The sequence below is a fragment of the Lissotriton vulgaris genome, chromosome 11 (genome assembly GCF_964263255.1).
Source record: "Lissotriton vulgaris chromosome 11, aLisVul1.2, whole genome shotgun sequence".
In the NCBI taxonomy this organism is placed as follows: Eukaryota; Metazoa; Chordata; class Amphibia; order Caudata; family Salamandridae; genus Lissotriton; species Lissotriton vulgaris.
Window position 1 is genome coordinate 543,421,514 of NC_141699.1, and position 19,348 is coordinate 543,440,861.

Here is a 19,348-nt window from a genome sequence, read left to right on the forward strand (position 1 = left end):
GGGTCTTGGAGACCAGCAGAGTGTAATCCGCAAATAAAAGTATTGGTGTTTTAACATGGGCCAAAGAGGGTGTGTCTGCTTAGATATGAGTTTAAAAAAAGATACAAGGTTATTTATAAAAAGCAAAAATACGGCAGGGGCCAACTCATATCCCTAACCTACATCTCTGCCGACTGTGATCTTATCTGTCAGCTCATCCTGACTCCCCCATCTTATTCTTGCAAAATTCTCCTCATGAAGGCAGGCAACCAGTGACAATAAATGGGGTGGCATTTTCATGTTGCTAAGTGTTTGCCAGAGATTGGAGCATGGAACTACATCAAACGCCGAACGTAAGTCAACGAAAGCGACATATAGGTTACACTTACCTATAAGCACTGTGCACCAATAAATCATCAATAACCAAAAGGCTTGATCTATAGTAGAGACTTTAGATCGAAAACCCACCTGGCATGGTCTGAGTATGAGCAGTCTTGGATTTTGGCAGGAACACATTGACAAACTATTTTCTGAATGCAGTCGATGAGACTTATAGGCCTAAAGTTGGTTGGGACAGACCGATCCCTTTTTTTGTGCACAAGAATCGCAGTAGCACATTTGCAAGACTCTGGGATAGGACCCCCGAGAGCAAGTGTAGTACTAACAAACATATTAAAAGATTTAGATTGTCAGTAGGCCCCAAAGTGTATCAAGAAATACACATGTGCATCATATAGATTGATCAAGAAGTACAGTAAGAGAAACACTAAAAATACACCAGGGAAAATGTAGGAAGTATGTCAGAGCATTGGGAGAATGTAGATAATTAGAAAAGGAGGCTGTGAATCAACTGAAACACAGACACAAGAAGAAGGGAAGACCAGATTGTTATTTTAAGGGACAAACAGGAAACGATTTCCAAGCCCATCCTCCTTGTCCAAGTGCTTGGAAATTAAGATTGGCCTCATCCAGCAGACAGGATTTACCTGTCTTAACCCAAACTAAAACAATCTAAACGTAACCCATAGTGTTTGTCATTACGTATGCTGCTTTTCTTCCTGTATGCTATAAGAAGGAAACAGGGGCAGCACTGTTCCTGCTGCTGTAGGCAGCCACTTCCCAACAAAAGGAGACTTGTTTTGTATGCCTGCATTGTATGTGATGTACTTGTCATTTCACTGTTCCCCGTGGCTGTGCTTCAGCCTGTGCATGGAACTTTCTGGTTTATTTTTTTGTAATCTTTTTCTTAGCAGAAAGTCATGATTTAGCAGACCTTTCTGTCTGCCCCCGTAATGGCAGCATTCCCTTGGTCTCCTATTGACTACCAGTTGTTGCCTAATGGCTGCATCCAGCAGTGCTGTTGGTCACAGGAGTGGGGATATGGGTGCTATTCTTGTCTGGAGCAGGCAAGCAGGGTTTGAGCCGTGCACTTCCTGTCAGTGTGGGGTGTGGGTGTAGGAGAGTATGCCCTAGTTCACTTGGGTTGGTCAGACACTGAATGGTTGCCACTTGGTCAGCACTGCTGGCCACCCCTGCCTGGCATGCTGCATGTGTAGCTTCAAAATGGCAGTGACCTCACAATGTTTATTGGCCTTTGTTGGTTGCTACAATGGTTTACGGTTCAGCGAGGGGTTATTAGTGTTCAGAAATTGGATGGCGCACAACATGTAGTGGTTGAGTGGTCACGAAAAAGGTAGTATTGGTTGGTGCTGCTTGTACAGAGAGAACCCTAAAACTCTGAACCCAAAGGGTGTAGGAACTAACTCTTAAGATAAGTCAAACAGCCAGTCAAGTGCACACAACAATTGTAAGGGTATGAGTATTCAAGGTAGGGTGTTCAAGGATAGGATCACACACAATGTTCTTTCTGTCTTAGTTTAATGGGTATGTGAGTGGTCCTCCTATCAAAGGAGACACCACCAAGAAAGAAAACCAGCCAACACGTGTTTCGTCAGTTAGGGTGTTAACCCAATGACTCTTCAGGGCTGAGAGGGTGTGATATTGTATTGTATTGTATTGTAAGGGGTGCTTGTAAAGCGCACTGACACCATGGGTTTCCTGGCGCTGGTTGGAAGTAGAGGGGACAGAAAGACTAACCAGATTGGGGGAAAAGCCAAGTTTTTAGAGACTTACGAAAAAGGGTCAAAGAGTTAGAAGTTTTAAGAGAAAGGGGGAAAGAGTTCCAGAGCTTGGGGGCCAGGTATGCAAATCGTCGTATCGGGAGACCGGTGATAATTCCGACCCGGTCCTGATCGGGTGATTTTGTATATTGTGCAGGTCCGCACAAAGTATCTTTAGCTGAAGGGTACAAAGCTCGTCTGTGAACAAAGGCGGGTAATGCCTATTGTCAGGAACACGAGCGGCGGTATGCCGAAGAGTAGTGACAAAGGTATTACCCGCCTTTGTTCACAGACGAGCTTTGTACCCTTTAGCTAAAGATACTTTGTGCGGACCTGCACAATATACAAAAACACCCCATCAGGACCGGGTCGGAATTATAACCGGTCTCCCGATATGACGATATATCACACCCTCTCAGCCCTGAAGAGTCATTGGGTTAACAACCTAAGTGACGAAACACGTGTCGGCTGGTTTTCTTTCTTGGTGGTGTCTCCTTTGATAGGAGGACCACTCACATACCCATTAAACTAAGACAGAAAGAAAATCGTGTGTGATCCTATCCTTGAACACCCTACCTTGAATACTCATACCCTTACAATTGTTGTGTGCGCTTGACTGGCTGGTCGCTACAATGGTGACACAGAACATGGGGTGCATTCCCAAGTTTCAACTTATTGAGTGGTTCCCTCTCCATGAGCTTTGCTCTGCCTGGGTTAGATTTAAGGGGTTCTGTGCCCCACAGAAGCACCTGCCTTCTGCTTTAACCTACAGGATCCCAACCTGAGTATCCTGATCTGTCTACTGTGTCTTACTTTGAAGGGTGACTTCCTATGAAAGCCAGATCTGGTTGACATTTCAGCATTGGGGCAACTGAGTTGCAAAATTCCACAATCGCTTTAGTGACATCCTTACTCGTTGTGTTGAACCTTTTGGGTCTGTCTCTGCATTTGAATATGTCCACTGTGAGAAGGTCACTTGTGACCTAGACCTGTTGCTAAAAGTGTGTGACTGTGGAGACAGGCAGTATGGCACATTTCATATCATGCTTTCCTCTGGCATAAACTGCGATCTGCAGTTCATAATTGTGTGTCTGTACCAGCCCACTCAGCCTTTCATCCATCTGATGTGTGGGACAGATACGAGTCCAAATTGCATTCAGTGTTATGTTATATTGATTTGTATAGCACACTAATCACCCGAGAGGGTATCCAGGTACTTGAGCAAGTGGGTAAGCAGTGCTTATATGGAGAGCCAGGTCCTTAGCTTCTTGTGGAACTCAAGAAGTGAGGAGGAGGCTCTGATGTGTTGAGGGACGTTGTTCCATGTCTTGGTAGTGATGTAGGAGAATTAGTGACTACCAGTATAGCTTTTGTAGATCCGGGGTATGTGTGCAATTGAGACTAAGGCAGAGTGTAGGTGTTTGGTAGGCTGGTGAACTCATTCTACTTGCATGAAAGGAGCAACAAGGCTTTCATGAGAAACATTCCTTTGACTGATATTTGTAAAATAACAACTCAGATGTCGGTCCACACAGTCTCAAATATTTTGTATGGATATTCAAAATAGAAAAAAACACAAGTTGGTCAGACAGTTTAAAAAACGTTATCTGCTTCTTCCCACAACGTTAGAGGGAAAGGGTCCAGCTTTACAATCTATACACAGCATGTGCTCTAAACCAATGCCTGCTGCAAACAGAAAATTTGACTTGCCTGTAACAACTGTTTTGAACATTGTAGTGATGTGGAATCACATGAAATCTCCGCACTTCCTCGGGGGCAGGAAAGCAGGAGAACTCGAATATAAAGATTATATAAACATTTTTAATGCCCATACACAGAGACATCTCTTCCAAAGGGGAAGTAAAGTCAAGAGGGTGTTTGTTGCGCTTCTGTACATTGTGGAGTTCTGGAGACTCGATCCTGACTCATTTCACTTATGCACAAAAAGAATGAAGTTCTTTAGACTAGAGAAAAATAAGTTCTAATATTCAGAACAACACACTATGGCATGGCAGGAGAGAACACAGCAAGTGAATTTAAAAAACTATAAGTTATTAACTAATGGTTACAATTACGTAGCGTTTCCTTTTGCAGCTTCGATGTCTGTCTATGGATGGAAGGAAGGCGGATGCCTAACAATGGGTGACCTCTTTGGAAATGAACAATACATCACACATAGACCACCTTTTTCTTGAGAAACTGGCAGTTTTTGCAGTATAGGAAGATATCCCAAGTAGCCCGGGAGCTATGGTCCTCGTTCCCGGAAGAACCCCCTGTTACAAATGTACTGCAAGTAATGCTATACATGACCCGGGGATGCTGACTTATCTCTCACCGGGCAATCCGGGAAGATAAGATGACCCAGATACTCGCTGTTCAGACACGATGGGCAGCAGTAGTGGAAGTTCCTTTAACAGCAAATGATTGGATTAAAATAAACGAGTGAGCTCGAATATGTGGTTTAAATTTATCCAGTACAACTTTGTGCACCAAACCTACCTTACCCCAAAACACTAAATAGAATTTACCCAAATTACTCGGAGCGTTGTCCCCACTGCGGTGAAGCGGACACGGATTTCATACATATGACCTGGTCTTGCTTAATTATGGGCCTTTACTGGACCGAAATTTTAGCCAAACTAAAGGAGGCTACGGGATGGGTGGTTCCTGGGGAGATTCGCACGGTCCTGTTGGGTTTACTTCCTAATCCTAAAACTAAAAACCTCAGTTGGAAATTCGTGATGCTAGGGCTTGTACGTGGAAAACGTCGAGTAGCCATATCATGGATGAGTCACTGCCCGCCAAGAGTAGTGATGTGGGTGAAGGTGTTTATGAATGAACAAGGCGGTACAAAAGGGGGTGGTGATGGAATGAACAAGGGCAGAGGCGTACTGATAGAAACAAATGAGACATGATGAGAAAGTGGAAGATGGTTTACATGCCTGGGAGGCAATTTTAAGAGATGTAGGTGAAACATAATTACCCGGAGCACCCCTGACCTCGAATCCAGATGCTGGGACCCCCCCCCCCATAGACAATAGAGTAGCGACTAACAACAGCCTTATGAACCATGAGTAGGACGCGAGATGAGCCACAAACAGGAGTCAAGAAGAGAGTAGTGTAGACATACGGACACGCGGAAGAGGGTGGGAAGGGAGGGGGTATATAGGGGAGTTAAGAGATTCTGCTGACAAAGGAGGCATTATCCAAGAATGTTATGTTATATATTCCGAGGGAACAGGCTGAAAAGATAATTTGCTGTCTGATGATCCTCCAAATGGAGGCTGGAAATGTATATTTTCTGCTCAAATGTTTCACTATATGTATAAAAGATATACCCTCTGCATAGGTTAAAAAATGCCAATAAAGATATTTTTTTTAAAAGTAACTTTTCCTTTCCGACTATCCATATTCTGAAAAAAAAAAAATATGGGAAACAGATCCGCTGGTAACCGTAAATTTAGGAAGATGGTAATGCTTTTTGGCAGCCATGCACCATCTGGAAGTTAGAAGCCACAATGCACTATGCTGGCATTTAACTTCTCTTCGATTTTCTGTTTTTGTATAGCGTGATCTGTGAAGAATGTTTCCAGCCCTGTAGCCTTTTTTTCACTTGCCAAATTTGCTTTTGAAAGATTCTCTTTTATTTATTTTAGGTGCCCTAGTCACAAATCCATTTGCATTTGTTAGCTCAAGTTACAAATGGCTTAATTTACAGATGCAAATTACTGTGGTTCATTCACACAACCACAGTTGCACTCATAAATCTATGTATTTACATGTAACATTACACCAGCAGGAGATATTGTTTTGTGGGAAGAACTCTGCTCCCAATGTCTGAGAGTAGGATGGCAGGGACACAATGCTCATAACAACACACTTGCCTGAGTTTTCACAAATGTTTTCTTGGCCGATTCCTGTCCTGGATAAGGTGGGAGATTTAACCCTCTAAAGTGCAGGAGTCGTATTCCCTACCATTTTTATGGGCAAGAGTGGAATTAATTCCACATGCAAATCCTGCTCCACCGAATCTTTCTTATTCAGGCCCATAATTGAAAACTAGGATTTCAAGTAAGTAACCATTTCTTTTGCTTGTCCACTCAAATGTTTCTTAAAAGATCCCAGTCAAATGCAGAACATTGCAATGATTTGCTGGAGATCTCACTGTGCTGTAGAGGGATGAGCGGGTTGGGTTTAGGATCACTCAGTTGCAAGCTTCCTCACTCAGGTGCAAAAGGTTTACCAGAATTCTAGCTCATCTGGTGGTCTAGTATGCCTATAAACATTTCGCTCAGCTGCAGCAGGGATCACAGACATAAATGTGGTGCTGTGACTGTACTGCAGAAGACCTCTTAAGTGCTGTGTGTTCTAGTTGAGAGCGATTTGACATATAGCTTCACAGCATTACCTACTCATAAGTCTTCCTTGCCACATGAGTAACAAAGTGAGCTTCAGCTCCACACCAGAACCTTCCAAAGCAAAGTTAGCATCCCATGCTTCCCATCCCTCCTCAACATGGTTGACCACCGTCACCCCTGACCTAGTATCAGTCAGGAGAGTCGGCCCATCCCACTACCTGTTAATTTTGTTCTGCGCTGGACTCTCCAAATGCGCATATTCAGGTAAGTCAAGATTCTACTCTAGCAGGATCCACAACCCTGGGGTGGAGGCCCTACTCAAGCGGGCCCATTTCCTGGGTGTGCCCCCTCTCTCTCCCCCCTTAAGCGGAGATGTTCTACACTAGCGAGCCATGGGGGTGTGTGGGCTCGGCGCCCGTAGCGACCCTATGTGTGCGGTTCTTGGAATGGAATTATGGCACTTGTTCTGGTAGCCCGGGTGGGGTTTCTTATGTCCTTGTGTCTCGTCTCCTTCTAGAACGCAAGTGTTTTATCTGCACCAGCGCCTTCAGCCTTTTTGCTATACAGCTCCAGCCCAGTGGACTGTCTGGTTGTGCCTACGTATCATATCCATCTGGGACACAGGCATGTGGAGCCATCTGAGATGCGAGCGGCTACGAGCCGCTTGGCCTCTCCGCGAGGCTTGCCTTGTAGGCTGGAGTGTCTAGTTGTACGCGGTGCAGGCGACTCGTCTCTTACCTCTCAGCTCCTGCTCTTCCACTTTGTTGTGGGTGGGGGGGCAGTAATCGCATTTCTTTTGAATTTGTCAGCGGCCATGGAGGTTTGCGATGTTCTGAATCTCCAGGTCTATCCGGCCTCCAGGGGGGCTGTGTCTCGCATGGCCGGCTTCCCGTGAGTGAGGGTTGCCTGGCTATGTGTGCTGCTGATAGTTATACGCTATCTCGCCTGACAATTACGACAGCAGTAGGTACATAGGGAGGATTGCTCTAGTCCTCTGCATGGCTTTTTGCAGTGCTTTGCTGCTGTTTCCCTGCTGTTTTGTCTCCTGCTGTGTCCCAGCAATGGAGCCTGGTGAAGATCCTCTAGTAATGGTGGAGCGCAGCTCCCAGCTGCGTCCCTGTCTCTCCAGACAATTCAGCCCATGATTCAGTCTGCGGTGGCAGGAGTCTTTGAATAGCGCAAGGGGGGGCAGGACCCCTCTTCCCCTAACCGTCAGCGACTGGACCCTCTCCCAGGCACTGAGGGTGAGGAGGAGGACCTCAGGGGTCGTTATGTGCAGGGCCAGGAATTCAGAGAAGTTCTTCAGCACATCAAGGACAACATGGCCTTCCCTGCTCCTCCTGTCGATGAGCTGACAGAGTATTTTTTCATGCAATATCAGCTAAAGGAGCCAGAGTCCTTGCCTCTACATCCTTCTGTAAAAAAGATGATTACAATGAGTGGCAAGAGGTGGACAAACAGGCTTTCCTGCGTTACCTATCCAAACGCTATGCCATACAGGACTTTGCGAAGGATTTTCCTTCTTCCGTGAAGGTTGATTCTCCAATGGCAGGTCTGGCATCTCAAGTGTTCATCATTTCAGAGGATGCATCTCCCTCAGTCCGGTAGATAGGAGAGTTGAGGCTGCTGCTAAGCGTTCCTATGCGGCTGCCAACTTCTCCATTAGGGCTTCCGCCTATTTGTCTGACACTGTCCTATCTCTGTTGAAGGACTTTCAATCATTGGCCGAACTGTTGGAACAGTGGACTGACGTCCTTCCTACTCTGGCAATCATGGAGCAGCAGACAAAGCTGTTGTCTGACATCTCCTTTTACACCTCTGGGGCCTCGGCTGGAGGTTCAGCTATTCAGGCTTGTCACCAGGTGTGGCTCTGTCACAGGAAAGCGGACAAGGCCCAGATGGCATTCCTTATGAAGATTCCTTTTGCAGGGACAAAACTGTTTGGTTATTCCCTGGAGGAGATGGTTAAGAAGTCCGCCGAGGACAGGAAGCTGTTAGCTCCAATCCATTCTTCTTGTGGCTGTTTTTTTGGTCCCAGGAGGTTCTTTGCTCCTTCTTCCACTCCCCGGGGGGGTGGGGGGATGTGGGGGGGGCATGCCCTTTCAAGGTCGGGGTCGCTGCCGGGGCACCACGTTCTCAACAAATTCTGGTCTCAGCCGGTTACTTCTACCCACGCATAAAAATCCTGACTATCCTTGGACCGGCTGTCTGTGCTCCGGTGGGAAGGCGGCTGTTGAATTTCTTCGCTGCCTGTGAATCCTCAATCTCAGATCAGTGAGACCTACGGATTGTACGGAACTGTTACTTAATCTTGTTTGACTCCCTCCCTCAGGATGCTTTCCTTGTCACTCCCCCGCCTTCGGCAACACGAAAAAGGGAGGTTCTGTTGGCTGGTGCTCAGGATCTTTTCTCAGAAGGGGCCTTTCGTTCAGTTCCAGCTTGTCAGATGGGCTTGGGTGTTAATTCCATCCTGTTTCTGGTGAGGAAGGTTTCTGGGGACTTCCAGACAGTGTTGGATTTGAAACAGGTACATTCTTACATTCCCCATGTTAAATTAAGATGCTCTCTTTGCAGGAGATCCTCCTGCTGCTGGTTCAGGGGGAGGTGGTGGCTTCACTGGATCTCCTGGATGCCTACCTCCATGTCCCCATCCACCCGTCTTCCCAGCGTTACCTCTGGTTTTACGTGGGGGCAGACACTTCCAGTTGGTACTTCCTTTTGGTTTGTTTTCTGCCCCAAGTGTCTTCACAAAGGTTTTGGCCTCCTTGGTTGTGTTCTTTCACAGGGAAGGGATTAGGGGTTTTCCCTACCTGGATTACTGGCTGATCTATGCCTCTTCTTTTTCTACCGGGACTCTTCACGTCCAGAGGGTCTGCGAGGTCCTGTCCATTCATGGTTTCCTGATCAACCACAAGAAGTCCCACCTGGTGCCTTCCCAGGTCTTGGTGTTCATCTGGGTCGCCTGGACTTGGTCCGGGGGATGTTTTGCTTGCCAGAGGAGCGGAGGACTACCTTATGGAGGGACCTGGGTTGTCTCCTGGCTCAGAACTGCGCCCCTGTCCATCAGTGGTTGAGGGTGCAGGATTTGATGCCGGCAACTATCAATGTGCTTCCATGGGCATGCCTCTATTTGTACCCATTAGTAAACCATATTCTGTCCCTGTGAGCTCCCTGTTCAGAGGATTACGATTTCCCGGTGGTTGTGTCCCCCGCAGATTTACTCCGATCTGGGTTGGGGGTTGGTGGAGTCCCATCTCTCCAAGGGTCTTCTGTTACTGGTATCCTCTTCCTGGGTGCTCCCATCTGATGCCAGCCTCCTGGGCTGGGGTGCAACCTAAGATTCTCGGTCTGTTCAGGGTCGGTGGGATCGCCTGTAGGCGGGATGCTCCTCCAACTTTCGGGTCATGAAGGCCGTACATCTGGCTTGTCTGGAGTTTGCTCCTGTTCTCCGGGGGTATCATGTTCTGGTCGGTACGGACAATCAGGTGGTCAGTCGCAGCCAGTATGACTCACAGGTTGGGGGCGTGCGTGGAGGGGGTCGCACACAGGGGAGGTTTAATAAAAAAATTAAAAAAGTTAAGTTAACCTACCTTTGCCAGCCCGTCTCGCGTCGTCAGTCTGCGTCGTCCTCTCTACAACAGGAAGCAGCTGCAGGCAGCCTCCCTCCTATGGGTTCAATTCCCGACGCGGCAGGGTCTTGGGTCAATGTCCGCGGACTTGATAATTCTCGCCTAGGTGCCTACGCTAATCATGGGTCCCACTCTGGAACTCTGGGCAATAGATTGCTTAATCTCCACAACGGCCCCAGCAGCGCCGGGGATGCCTGGCTTCACCTTGGGGGTGCCCTCTCACAGGGAAAGCCAGGACTGGTTCCCCAGCGGTATACAGCACCAGGACGCCACGTAACGAGGTAACAGTGCGCTTTACAACTACACATACATTACATTACATACATACATTACATGTTGGGAAGGGATGGGAGGCATGGAATGCTAACTTTGCTTTGGAGGGTTCTGGTGTGGAGCTGAAGCTCACTTTGTTACTCATGTGGTGAGGAAAACAACACTTGGAGTAATGAAGATTACCGGTAAGTAACCAGGGAATCAACCACTGCGGCAGCGGGTCCCCGTGGACGCGGCAGTGTTCTCTTTCTGTGAGTGAAACTGTCAGAGGCCTCTAACATGCCTCTGCTTTTCTGCAGGTCCTGGAGGGGATGCCGCTTTTCGTAGAGTTGTCAGGGAACCTGGTGCCTCTCAAAAAAGCAACCCAACAGCGCAGCTTTAACTTTCAGGCCTTCCGCGAGAACCGGCTCGCCATCCCTGTGAAGGTAAATACCCGCCCTTCGAGGCCGGAGGAGGAGCTCGGAAGGGTGCTGCTGTGTCATAGACACTGCCGTGTGTTGTACAGTATCTCAGCTCGGAGCTGCGTTGTGTGGCGTGCCTCAGCTCAGAGCAAGTGCGGTGTTGCCTCAGGTCAGCCATGTTGTATGTTGTGTCTCTGCAGTGTTGTGTGCTGTGCCTCTGCAATATTGTGCAACCATGTGTGCTGTGTCTCTGCAATAGTGTAAGCTGTGTTTCTCTGTTCGGTGTCGCAAGCTGTCCTTGTGCATTGACGCACAGTCTGCAGTTGTTGCGTTCTGCCTTTTTGTGCTGTTGTCTGTTAAGCCTTTGCTATTTGTCGGCTCGGTTGTGCTGCTGATGTCGCTGTTCTATTGTACTGTGTGTCTTTTTGCATTAACTTGACGGACTGCACCTCCAAGCTCTCTCATGTCTGATCCCACTGATGACCTGCACAGGATTCTCTAGGCTCCTGTCACTCAGCAGAGAGCCACCAACCTTCATAGTTCACACAAAGCTTCATAGTTAATGCAAAGATACCTCATTTCCAGAACCAGGAAACCGGGTGAATTGCGGAAATCAGAGAAATCACACATGTATAAGAGTTAATAATCAGCCCTTAAGGCGCATTGTGCATGGTTGTGCTCTCGTGAGTTGTCTTTGTGTTACTTATTTACTATCAGTATGTCACACAGAAAGCCACCAGACGTGAATTTTGCCGTAGTGTTAAAATTGGTGTTTTGGTGCTATTACCTGTTGTGTATCTGTGCTGCCCTAATGCTTACTTTGGAGCTGTTTCATTATGTGTCGTAGTTATGCCTGATTATGTGCCATAGTACGGTTGCACACTATTAATCTTTGTGGTGTTGCTGTGAGTATTTTTGCTCTGCCTCTTTGGTCATGCAATTTATATGTGTTGTATGATAATAATGCGTTTAAATATCATTTTGCTGTCTAATGGCGCTGTGCCGTTGGTAAAGGTGATTCCTCAGTGATACTAGGTGTGTGGTGGTGCTGTCAGTTACATACTGTATTTTTATGACGTCATGAGATATGCTGCAGTGCTGTTATATGCTGTGTCCCTGTACTGCTGTAAAGTGTCCCTCTGTGCTGTTTGGAGCCATATCTCATCTATGTTGTGAGTAGCGACATCGTGGTGTCATGTGTTGCCTTGCAGTAGTTTTATGATTAGTGGCTTTCTGCTGTTGCATTATCCATCCATGGGTGTTTAGCTATATATTTATGGTGTATGCTGCATATTTGCTGTTATGTAATGTGCCTTTGTGCAGTTGTAACTACGTTTTGTGTATAATGAGTGGACTATGATCCTTATGCTGCTGTGAGCTGCGTTGATGTGTGTTCTTCTTGGGTTCTCTTGTTCAAGCAATGTGTTTGTGATGTTATAATTTTGAGTTTTTACTGTTGTTAGTTTTGTTCTTGTGCTGTTACATACTTTATCTTCGTGGTTGGATGTTGCGTCTTTGTTTGCACTTTTATATTGTGAGCTGAATATTTGAGGAGCTTTGTGATTGTGGTGCTTTGTTTCTGCAGCTTTCATGCCACAGTATTGAGAGTTGTGTGTGCAATGTTGTTGAGCCATGTCTTTGCACTGATGTTTTTTCACGCTGTTGAATGTTTTGTTTTTGTGCTGTTGTATGCTGTGTTTTTATGCTGTTGGGAGCTGTGTGCGTCCTGTCTGTACAGTTGCGAGCTGTCTCAGTAGTGTTCAGGAATGTCGTTTACCAGCACTTCGAGCTGTGATTCTGATTTATTTTAATCTTTGTGCTGCTTTCTCTGTGTGCATAATGTGCTGCATCTCTGCATCCTTCAATGAAGGTGCATACTGTCATCTTGCTGTGGTGTTCTGTCAAGCTGTTGAAACTTATTTTTTGCTGCTGCAATTTACTTTTATGTTGGTATGAATTGTCTCTGTGCCACGTTTGATGCCCATGTACTCATGAGAGTATACTATTTTGCTGTGAGTAGTATTTGCACTGTTGAAGGTTGTCTTTGTTCTGTTCCAAGCTGAGTGGCTTCAGTATTTTTAAATTATTTCTCGTTGTGCCAAGCAAAATATGTATTGTTACAAGCAGTCTCATCTATGTTTTCAGAGTTTTGTGTTACTGCACATTCTTTTGTTTTCTGATGCAAATTATCTTTGTGCCGCAGCATGTAGATTTGCTTTTGAGTGTTATATTATTTCTCCTCCAAGCTATCTTTTTTTGTTGCTTTTTGTCTTTAAGCTGCTGCGATTAGTTCTTGTGCTGTTTCATGTTGTCTTTAACGTTATTTGTCATTTTTCTGCTGTGATTTCTTTTTGCTATTGTAAGTTGTCTTTTTGCTGGCAAAAGTTGTCTTTTAGGTTGTTCTAAAAATGCTTTTGTGGTATTTAAGCTGTTTTGTGTTAAGACTTTTGTGTTGTTGAGGTAGTCTTGGTGCTTCGGCCTGTTGCCTTTCATCTGTTACGAACTGTTGTAAGGTGTGCCCATATGCTGCTGAAGCTGTCCTTGGGCTGCTGCAAGCTTTGACCTGTATTTCGCCTCTTCATATGTCTTTGCCTTTCTGCGAACTCTTCGTAGCAGTGTGTGTTCCTCTGTGCTCTTACGTGCTGTATTTTGCTCTATGGTGTGCTCTGGCTTTGAGCATTGTGCTGTGCTATTGTGTGTCTGTCTCAACCTTTGGTTACTTTGGTGTCCCTGGTGTCTAATCCTTAAGCAAAGATTCTGCCCCCTTGTCTTCTGTGGGGTTTCTCTTTAGGTGAGAGACAGCTCCCGAGAAGGTTGTGGGTCTCTCTCTTTCCTCCGTAAGGCGATGAAGTACGAGGACTCTCAGCATATCCTCTGTCACCTGAATGTCAGCATGCCAGCATGTAATAAGGTATGTATTGCCGAAACTGGTGCATATATATGACCAGTTACACAGGTAACAGTGTACTAACACCACCATGTAGCAAGGGTAGCTTCTCAGTGTCCCTTGTGTTACTCCTGCATCTTCACATACGAACTGATCAAGACAGGCTAAGTTTATATGTTATTTTGTATTCACAAAATGTGAATTTACACTTTTAATAAGATTTACTAACAAATCAAATTACTCCAGCATTAAGATTTACTCACCCATACAATTTTACCAGTACCAAGGATACAGTGCTTGAATATAACTTTGTTCATGTAACTTTGATTACATATTAAAGCATCCATGGGTAATGTGTATGCATATAAGTATGCATAACGACTAGGAATGCACTTGCTTGCACCCATTCGGCAATAGAAAGGGACTATACTTATTTAAGGTAAATCAATAAACAAACATGTTTGCTCACAAATAGGATATTGAGCTCCACTAATAATATTTCATACATTCAGAAGATGCACTACATAAACAATGACCTCTGGAATCACATAAACCTTAATGTGAGAAGACAGTTGCTAGTATAATAAAAAAAACATATGTATGGACTAAAAAATATGCAACATGCCTCTTCACTTGAAACCATGGTCAGGCACATGAGTCAGACAACTCCTGTACCCAATCATGGTTTCAAGGAAAGAGGGTCTTAGCCAGTGGATGGAGAGAGGTCAGGGAGTGTTCCTATACAGTAATTATATCAAATGTAAAAATAATTATCCCTATTGTTTGTCCCTATATAGATTTAAATACGAGAATAATATTAGATGAGCCTCTGCAAGGGGAGGAGGGAAGGCCACATGTGAATATATAAAAGATATAAATGTTGTAGAACTGGAGTTACAGGTAAATAACAAATTTCTTCTACAACATAGTGGGCCCGAATCTCAAAGGTAAACTGAGACGAAAGTCGAACTTTACGACTTTTGGTTTTCACAAAAGGCAATTACTACTTGTAAACGCCCTTTGTGAATACCAAAGGTCCTAAAGTCAGACTTTCGATATTCACAGAGGGCATTTATGAGTAGTGAATGCCCTTTGTGAATACGTAAAGTAGGGCTTTCGTCTCAGTTTACCTTTGTGAATCAGGTTCGGGATATTCACATTCTTGAATCAGAAAAGCTAGCAGTACACATTATAAAATATAACCAATAGGAGCAGGCTCACCTTTATCAAACAGGTTTCTCAGAACTACCTGTCCCACTGCTGTGTCAGCTTCTGCATCCACGTCTAGTCTGTAGTCCTTCATGAACATGTGCCAGCTCTTTCTTGTAGCTGCACGGTGGTTGTCTTTAAGGACACCCAACCATACAGTGCCACAGGAGATGCCATGTTCTTGGTGGAAGTTGCCCTCACTCTTTCCTGGAGTGGGCGCTTGACCTTGGCTTGACAGAAGAAAATACAGGCGGAGAGCCAACGAGCTAACCCCTGCTTGGACAGGGGACAACCTGGTCTTGGTTGTTCAAAAGACACAAACAACTGGTCTGAAGTATGTATGACCATTGTTTTGTCTATTTAGTACTTGAGCATCTATGCAGGTCGAATAAATGCAATGATATTTCTGCTGATGTAGACGTATTTGGACAGAAAAAATGAAAAATGACAGGTTAATTCAAATGAAAATCAGTAGGAACCTCAGGTTTAAATTTTGGGGTTGGCTTTCAAGATTATTTTTTCCTTTGCAAACCTAAGGAATGGTTCCTTGAGGGTAAATGCTTGAATCTCTCCCACTCTCCTCGCAAATATTAATGCTAGTAGAAGCACTGTCTTTTGTGAGACCGATTGTAAATGTGCCTTATGTGTTGTTTTGAAAGGAGGCAGAATCAACTGACTCAGGAAAGTATTACGTTCCCATGCAAGTGGTGGATGTTAAAACGGTGGAAAAGCTCTAAAAGCCCTTTTATGAACTGTTTTATGATTCTTTCAGAGAACAGAGAAGATGTTGACCAATCAGTTCGCCTAAATCTCGAAATTGCAGCCAGCTGAACCCTGTCAGAAGAGTATTTAAGTCCATTGTTCGCTAGGTTCAACAAATACGGATGATTTGACAAGGTTTTTTTTTTCAGAGGATGATGACCGTTATTCCTGCAACCTATACAAAAATGCTTCCGCTTGGCATTGTTGGTCTTTGTGGTGGCTGGATCTCAAGCTTGTGCCAAAATGTTTCTACATTCTTTTGTCAGATCCAAATGCCCCAAAGCTAGGATATCAGATTCCATGCTGTCAAGTCCAGATACTTGGGATCATGATGGAGATTCTCTGTGTGATGCGGGGACAGAATTGTGGCCTATACTTTCAGAGGAATGGCTGAATTTGTAGATGATTGCAGCAGCTCACTGTACCAATATTGGCTTTTCTACAGCAGAGCAACGAGGATTGGAATGCAATGCTCTAGCTTCGCCTTCACCTGTACCCGGAGGATAAGGGGAAAAGGAGGAAAGGCATAGGCAAATATCTTAGACCAACTGATCGAAAAGGGATTGCCCATTGTTTCTGGATGCCAGAACCTGCTTGCGAAGTACGGGCATTTCCTGTTGCACAGAGTGGCAACCAGATCGATTGTGGGGTGACCCCATTGATCAAAAATATAATCTGCCTGCTTCTGTTCGAATTCCCACTTGTGACAATTGACATTTGCGGGCTGAGTTCATCCACCTGATCATTCTGGCAAATGTTCCACAGAGATGTCAATCTTGTGAGAAACGACCTTATTCCAGAGCTGTTGTGCCTCTTCTAAGAGGGATTGAGTTCCTTCTTACTTGGCTATATAGAACATGGATGTTGTGTTGTCTGTTCTGACTGGGGCTGGCTGACCTATTAGGCTGGGTAGAATTGCCTGCAGGCCTAGTCAAATGGCGCATAGTTCCAAAAAAGTGATGTGAAGTGACTTTTCCACATCTCACTATAGGCATCTGCTTGAGAGTTCCTGCAGGTGAGTTCTCCATCTATCCATGGATGCATCTTTTGTAAGCATCATCTTGTTTGACACAAAGAGGAAAGACAGTGCTGCGCTCAGATTTTCTGGAAGCACCCACCAGAACTATGCCTGTTTGATCCCCCTTGTGACTTCTACGGTATCCTCCCAAGACTCCTCAGTTTGCTTCCATTGTGAGTCGAGTTCTTTCTGAACAGGCCTCATGCTGAGCCTGCAAAAAGGAACAACGCCTAAAACTTTATAAATAAATAAATAAATGCATGACACCATTAGGCCAGATAGGGATGTCTATTGTCTAACTGTTATTGATTGTTTTATAGAGATGTCTCTTGCCATAATTTGCAGCCTCTTCACCCTTTCCTAAGATGGAAAACCCTTTCCCAGTTGCGTGTCGAGTAATGCACCCAAAAACTGAATTTTTGTTCGAGGTTCCAATTAAATGTTTTCCCTGTTTAACGTGAGGCCTAGTTTCTTAAACAGATTGATGCAGGCCATCGTAGACCTTCTTGCCTCTTCCTGTGATGGAACCTTAATGACCCAGTCGTTGAGGTATGGAAACTCCTGATGATCTTCCTGTCTGAGGGAGGCAGCCACTGAAGCAAGGCACTAACTTAAGAACATTTTGAGGGACTAATTTGAGCCCAAAAGGAAGCACCGTAAATTTATAATGCTGCCCTGCTACTAGAAATTATTGATGTTTCCTTTGTCTTTGATGAATGGTTATGTGGAAATACCCATTCAAAGATCCAGGAAGGTCATGAAATACCCTCCCTGCATCATCAGGAGGACCTCATGTAAAGTAACCTTTCAGAAAGATTGCTTCTTCAGGAACTTATTTAGTTGTCTGAAGTCTAGGATTGGTCTCCACTGAGCTATTTTCCTTTTGATCTTGAAAAACATGAAGTGAAACTCCAAATTTCTCTGTGATTTGGAGAAAATCTCTATAGCTCCCTTGAGAAACAGTAGGAGAATGTCCTGCTAAAGCTTCTGCACATGTAGATGATTCTCTTTCTTGAGTATGTTCACAGGAGTCTCTGGACGAATTCCATTATATGTCTTGAAATAATAATTTGCCTCACCCATTTGTCTGCTGCTATAGCCCCTGAAGCAGTTTTAAACAGGGGAATTCTGCCCACCAATGGCAGTGTAGGAGAAGGAAAAGTGGGGGAAGGAAGAGAGTGAAGCTCTTTTCTTGTTGTCATTGGTGCGTGATTTTGGTGCACTTCTCTTTCTTCCTGATGATCTCCTGTAGTGTTGGTTTTGACTACGGTTATAGGAATATCCTTTGACATACCCAGGTTGTCTTTGTGGATAATATCTCTGACTTCCATATTGGTTGAATCCTCCCCTAAAACATTGTGATATTCGAGCGGCACAAACTTTGGTAGATCCAGATCTTCAATACTGAAGGAGACGCAAAGCCTTAGCAGTATCTATATCTGTATCTGTTTTAAGACCTTGAAGAACCTCATCCACATGCTTGGCAAAAAGAGTAAGGGTTATACAAAATCTCAGGATGAAAGGCTGTAGACTTTAGCCAACCTTGCCTTCCTAACACCATTCCTCCTGCATGTTGATCGAAACCTGAATTGGAGACAACCACTGCTGCATCAATAATGAAAGGAGTGAGTTCTCCTTACTTAAGGATAGCTCTCACTGTCACCATTTTATTCTTTAGGATAACCTCAAGTAATAGTACAATATCTTACCACATCTGATGATCATAAAACCGCAAGATTTCCATAGCCTGACTGTTTTGATGGGTGTTGCTGTCATATATGAGATTCTTTTGCCTAAATTATTTATACGTCTTCTATCTCTATCTGGAGGGTTGGAAGACGGTGTAAGTGAAGTCTTAGATTGGCATTGTGCCACTGAGGAGATAACTGAATCCAGCTTAGTATGCACTGTGAGGCAAGCTGGAGCAGTCTCAGAAGGTTTATATTTCTTCTGCAGGTGAGGAAGCACTGTCTGAACTGTAGCCGGACTCGTCATTAACTTGAGACCGTGTGTATAAATACAATCTAGAATTGGAATAGCTTTAACAGGCTTCCTTGGTTGCTCCTTAAAGTCATAAAGGAAACATGGTTGGTCTGTGAACTTTTTTGGAAGATTACATTTCTTCTCAGCTCTTTCCTTAAGAGAATTAAATCTGAAGATATCGTCCATTGGATCTTGAGAAACAGGTGCAATATCCTCTTCCCTAGGGATCACTCTATCATCTTGCCCTTCATCATCCTGTGGCAGTTCACCTTATTCCTTATTAACATCAGAGTTATATAGAATAATTGGAGTCACTATTGCCCATAACTGCAGGCATTGATGAAACCATTGCCCTGTAAACTAATCTGGGTGATTCTCTTGGAGGTGGTGTAAGGGGTTGTGGTAACTACTGTGGAGGAGGATTAGCTGATTAAGGAGTAGGCTGTTGTGGTGGTTATTGAGGTACTAACTTTTGAAAGGTTTCCATTGTTTGCTGTAATGTAGTAAAAAAAGTAATTGGCCCCCGAACACCTTCCAGTGCCTACGTCGAGGAGTAATGCAAGACTATGAGACATGACTAATACAGTCCTGATGATAATCAGAGACTGAATAAAAGTCGCTTTCCTCCATCGTCTCCAGAATCCGGGACATTTTTCAAACTCAGTTGTGTTGAGCTATATGCAGTTTGCGTACCATATTCCCTTTCCCCATCTTCCTGATCAGATTGCA

At 44.7% G+C, this 19,348-nt stretch overlaps 1 protein-coding gene across 10 annotated transcripts in view; it reads left to right on the top strand.

Annotated features, from left to right (window-relative positions):
* ANK1 (ankyrin 1) overlaps positions 1-19,348 on the top strand; it is a 1,037,654-nt gene that overhangs the window by 728,380 nt on the left and 289,926 nt on the right. For all 10 annotated transcript variants that reach the window (XM_086943592.1, XM_086943597.1, XM_086943588.1 and 7 more), the window contains 2 exons: positions 10,659-10,784; positions 13,552-13,671. In XM_086943592.1, coding sequence (XP_086799718.1) covers positions 10,659-10,784; positions 13,552-13,671 — 246 coding nt within the window. The remainder of the gene's footprint in view (positions 1-10,658; positions 10,785-13,551; positions 13,672-19,348) is intronic.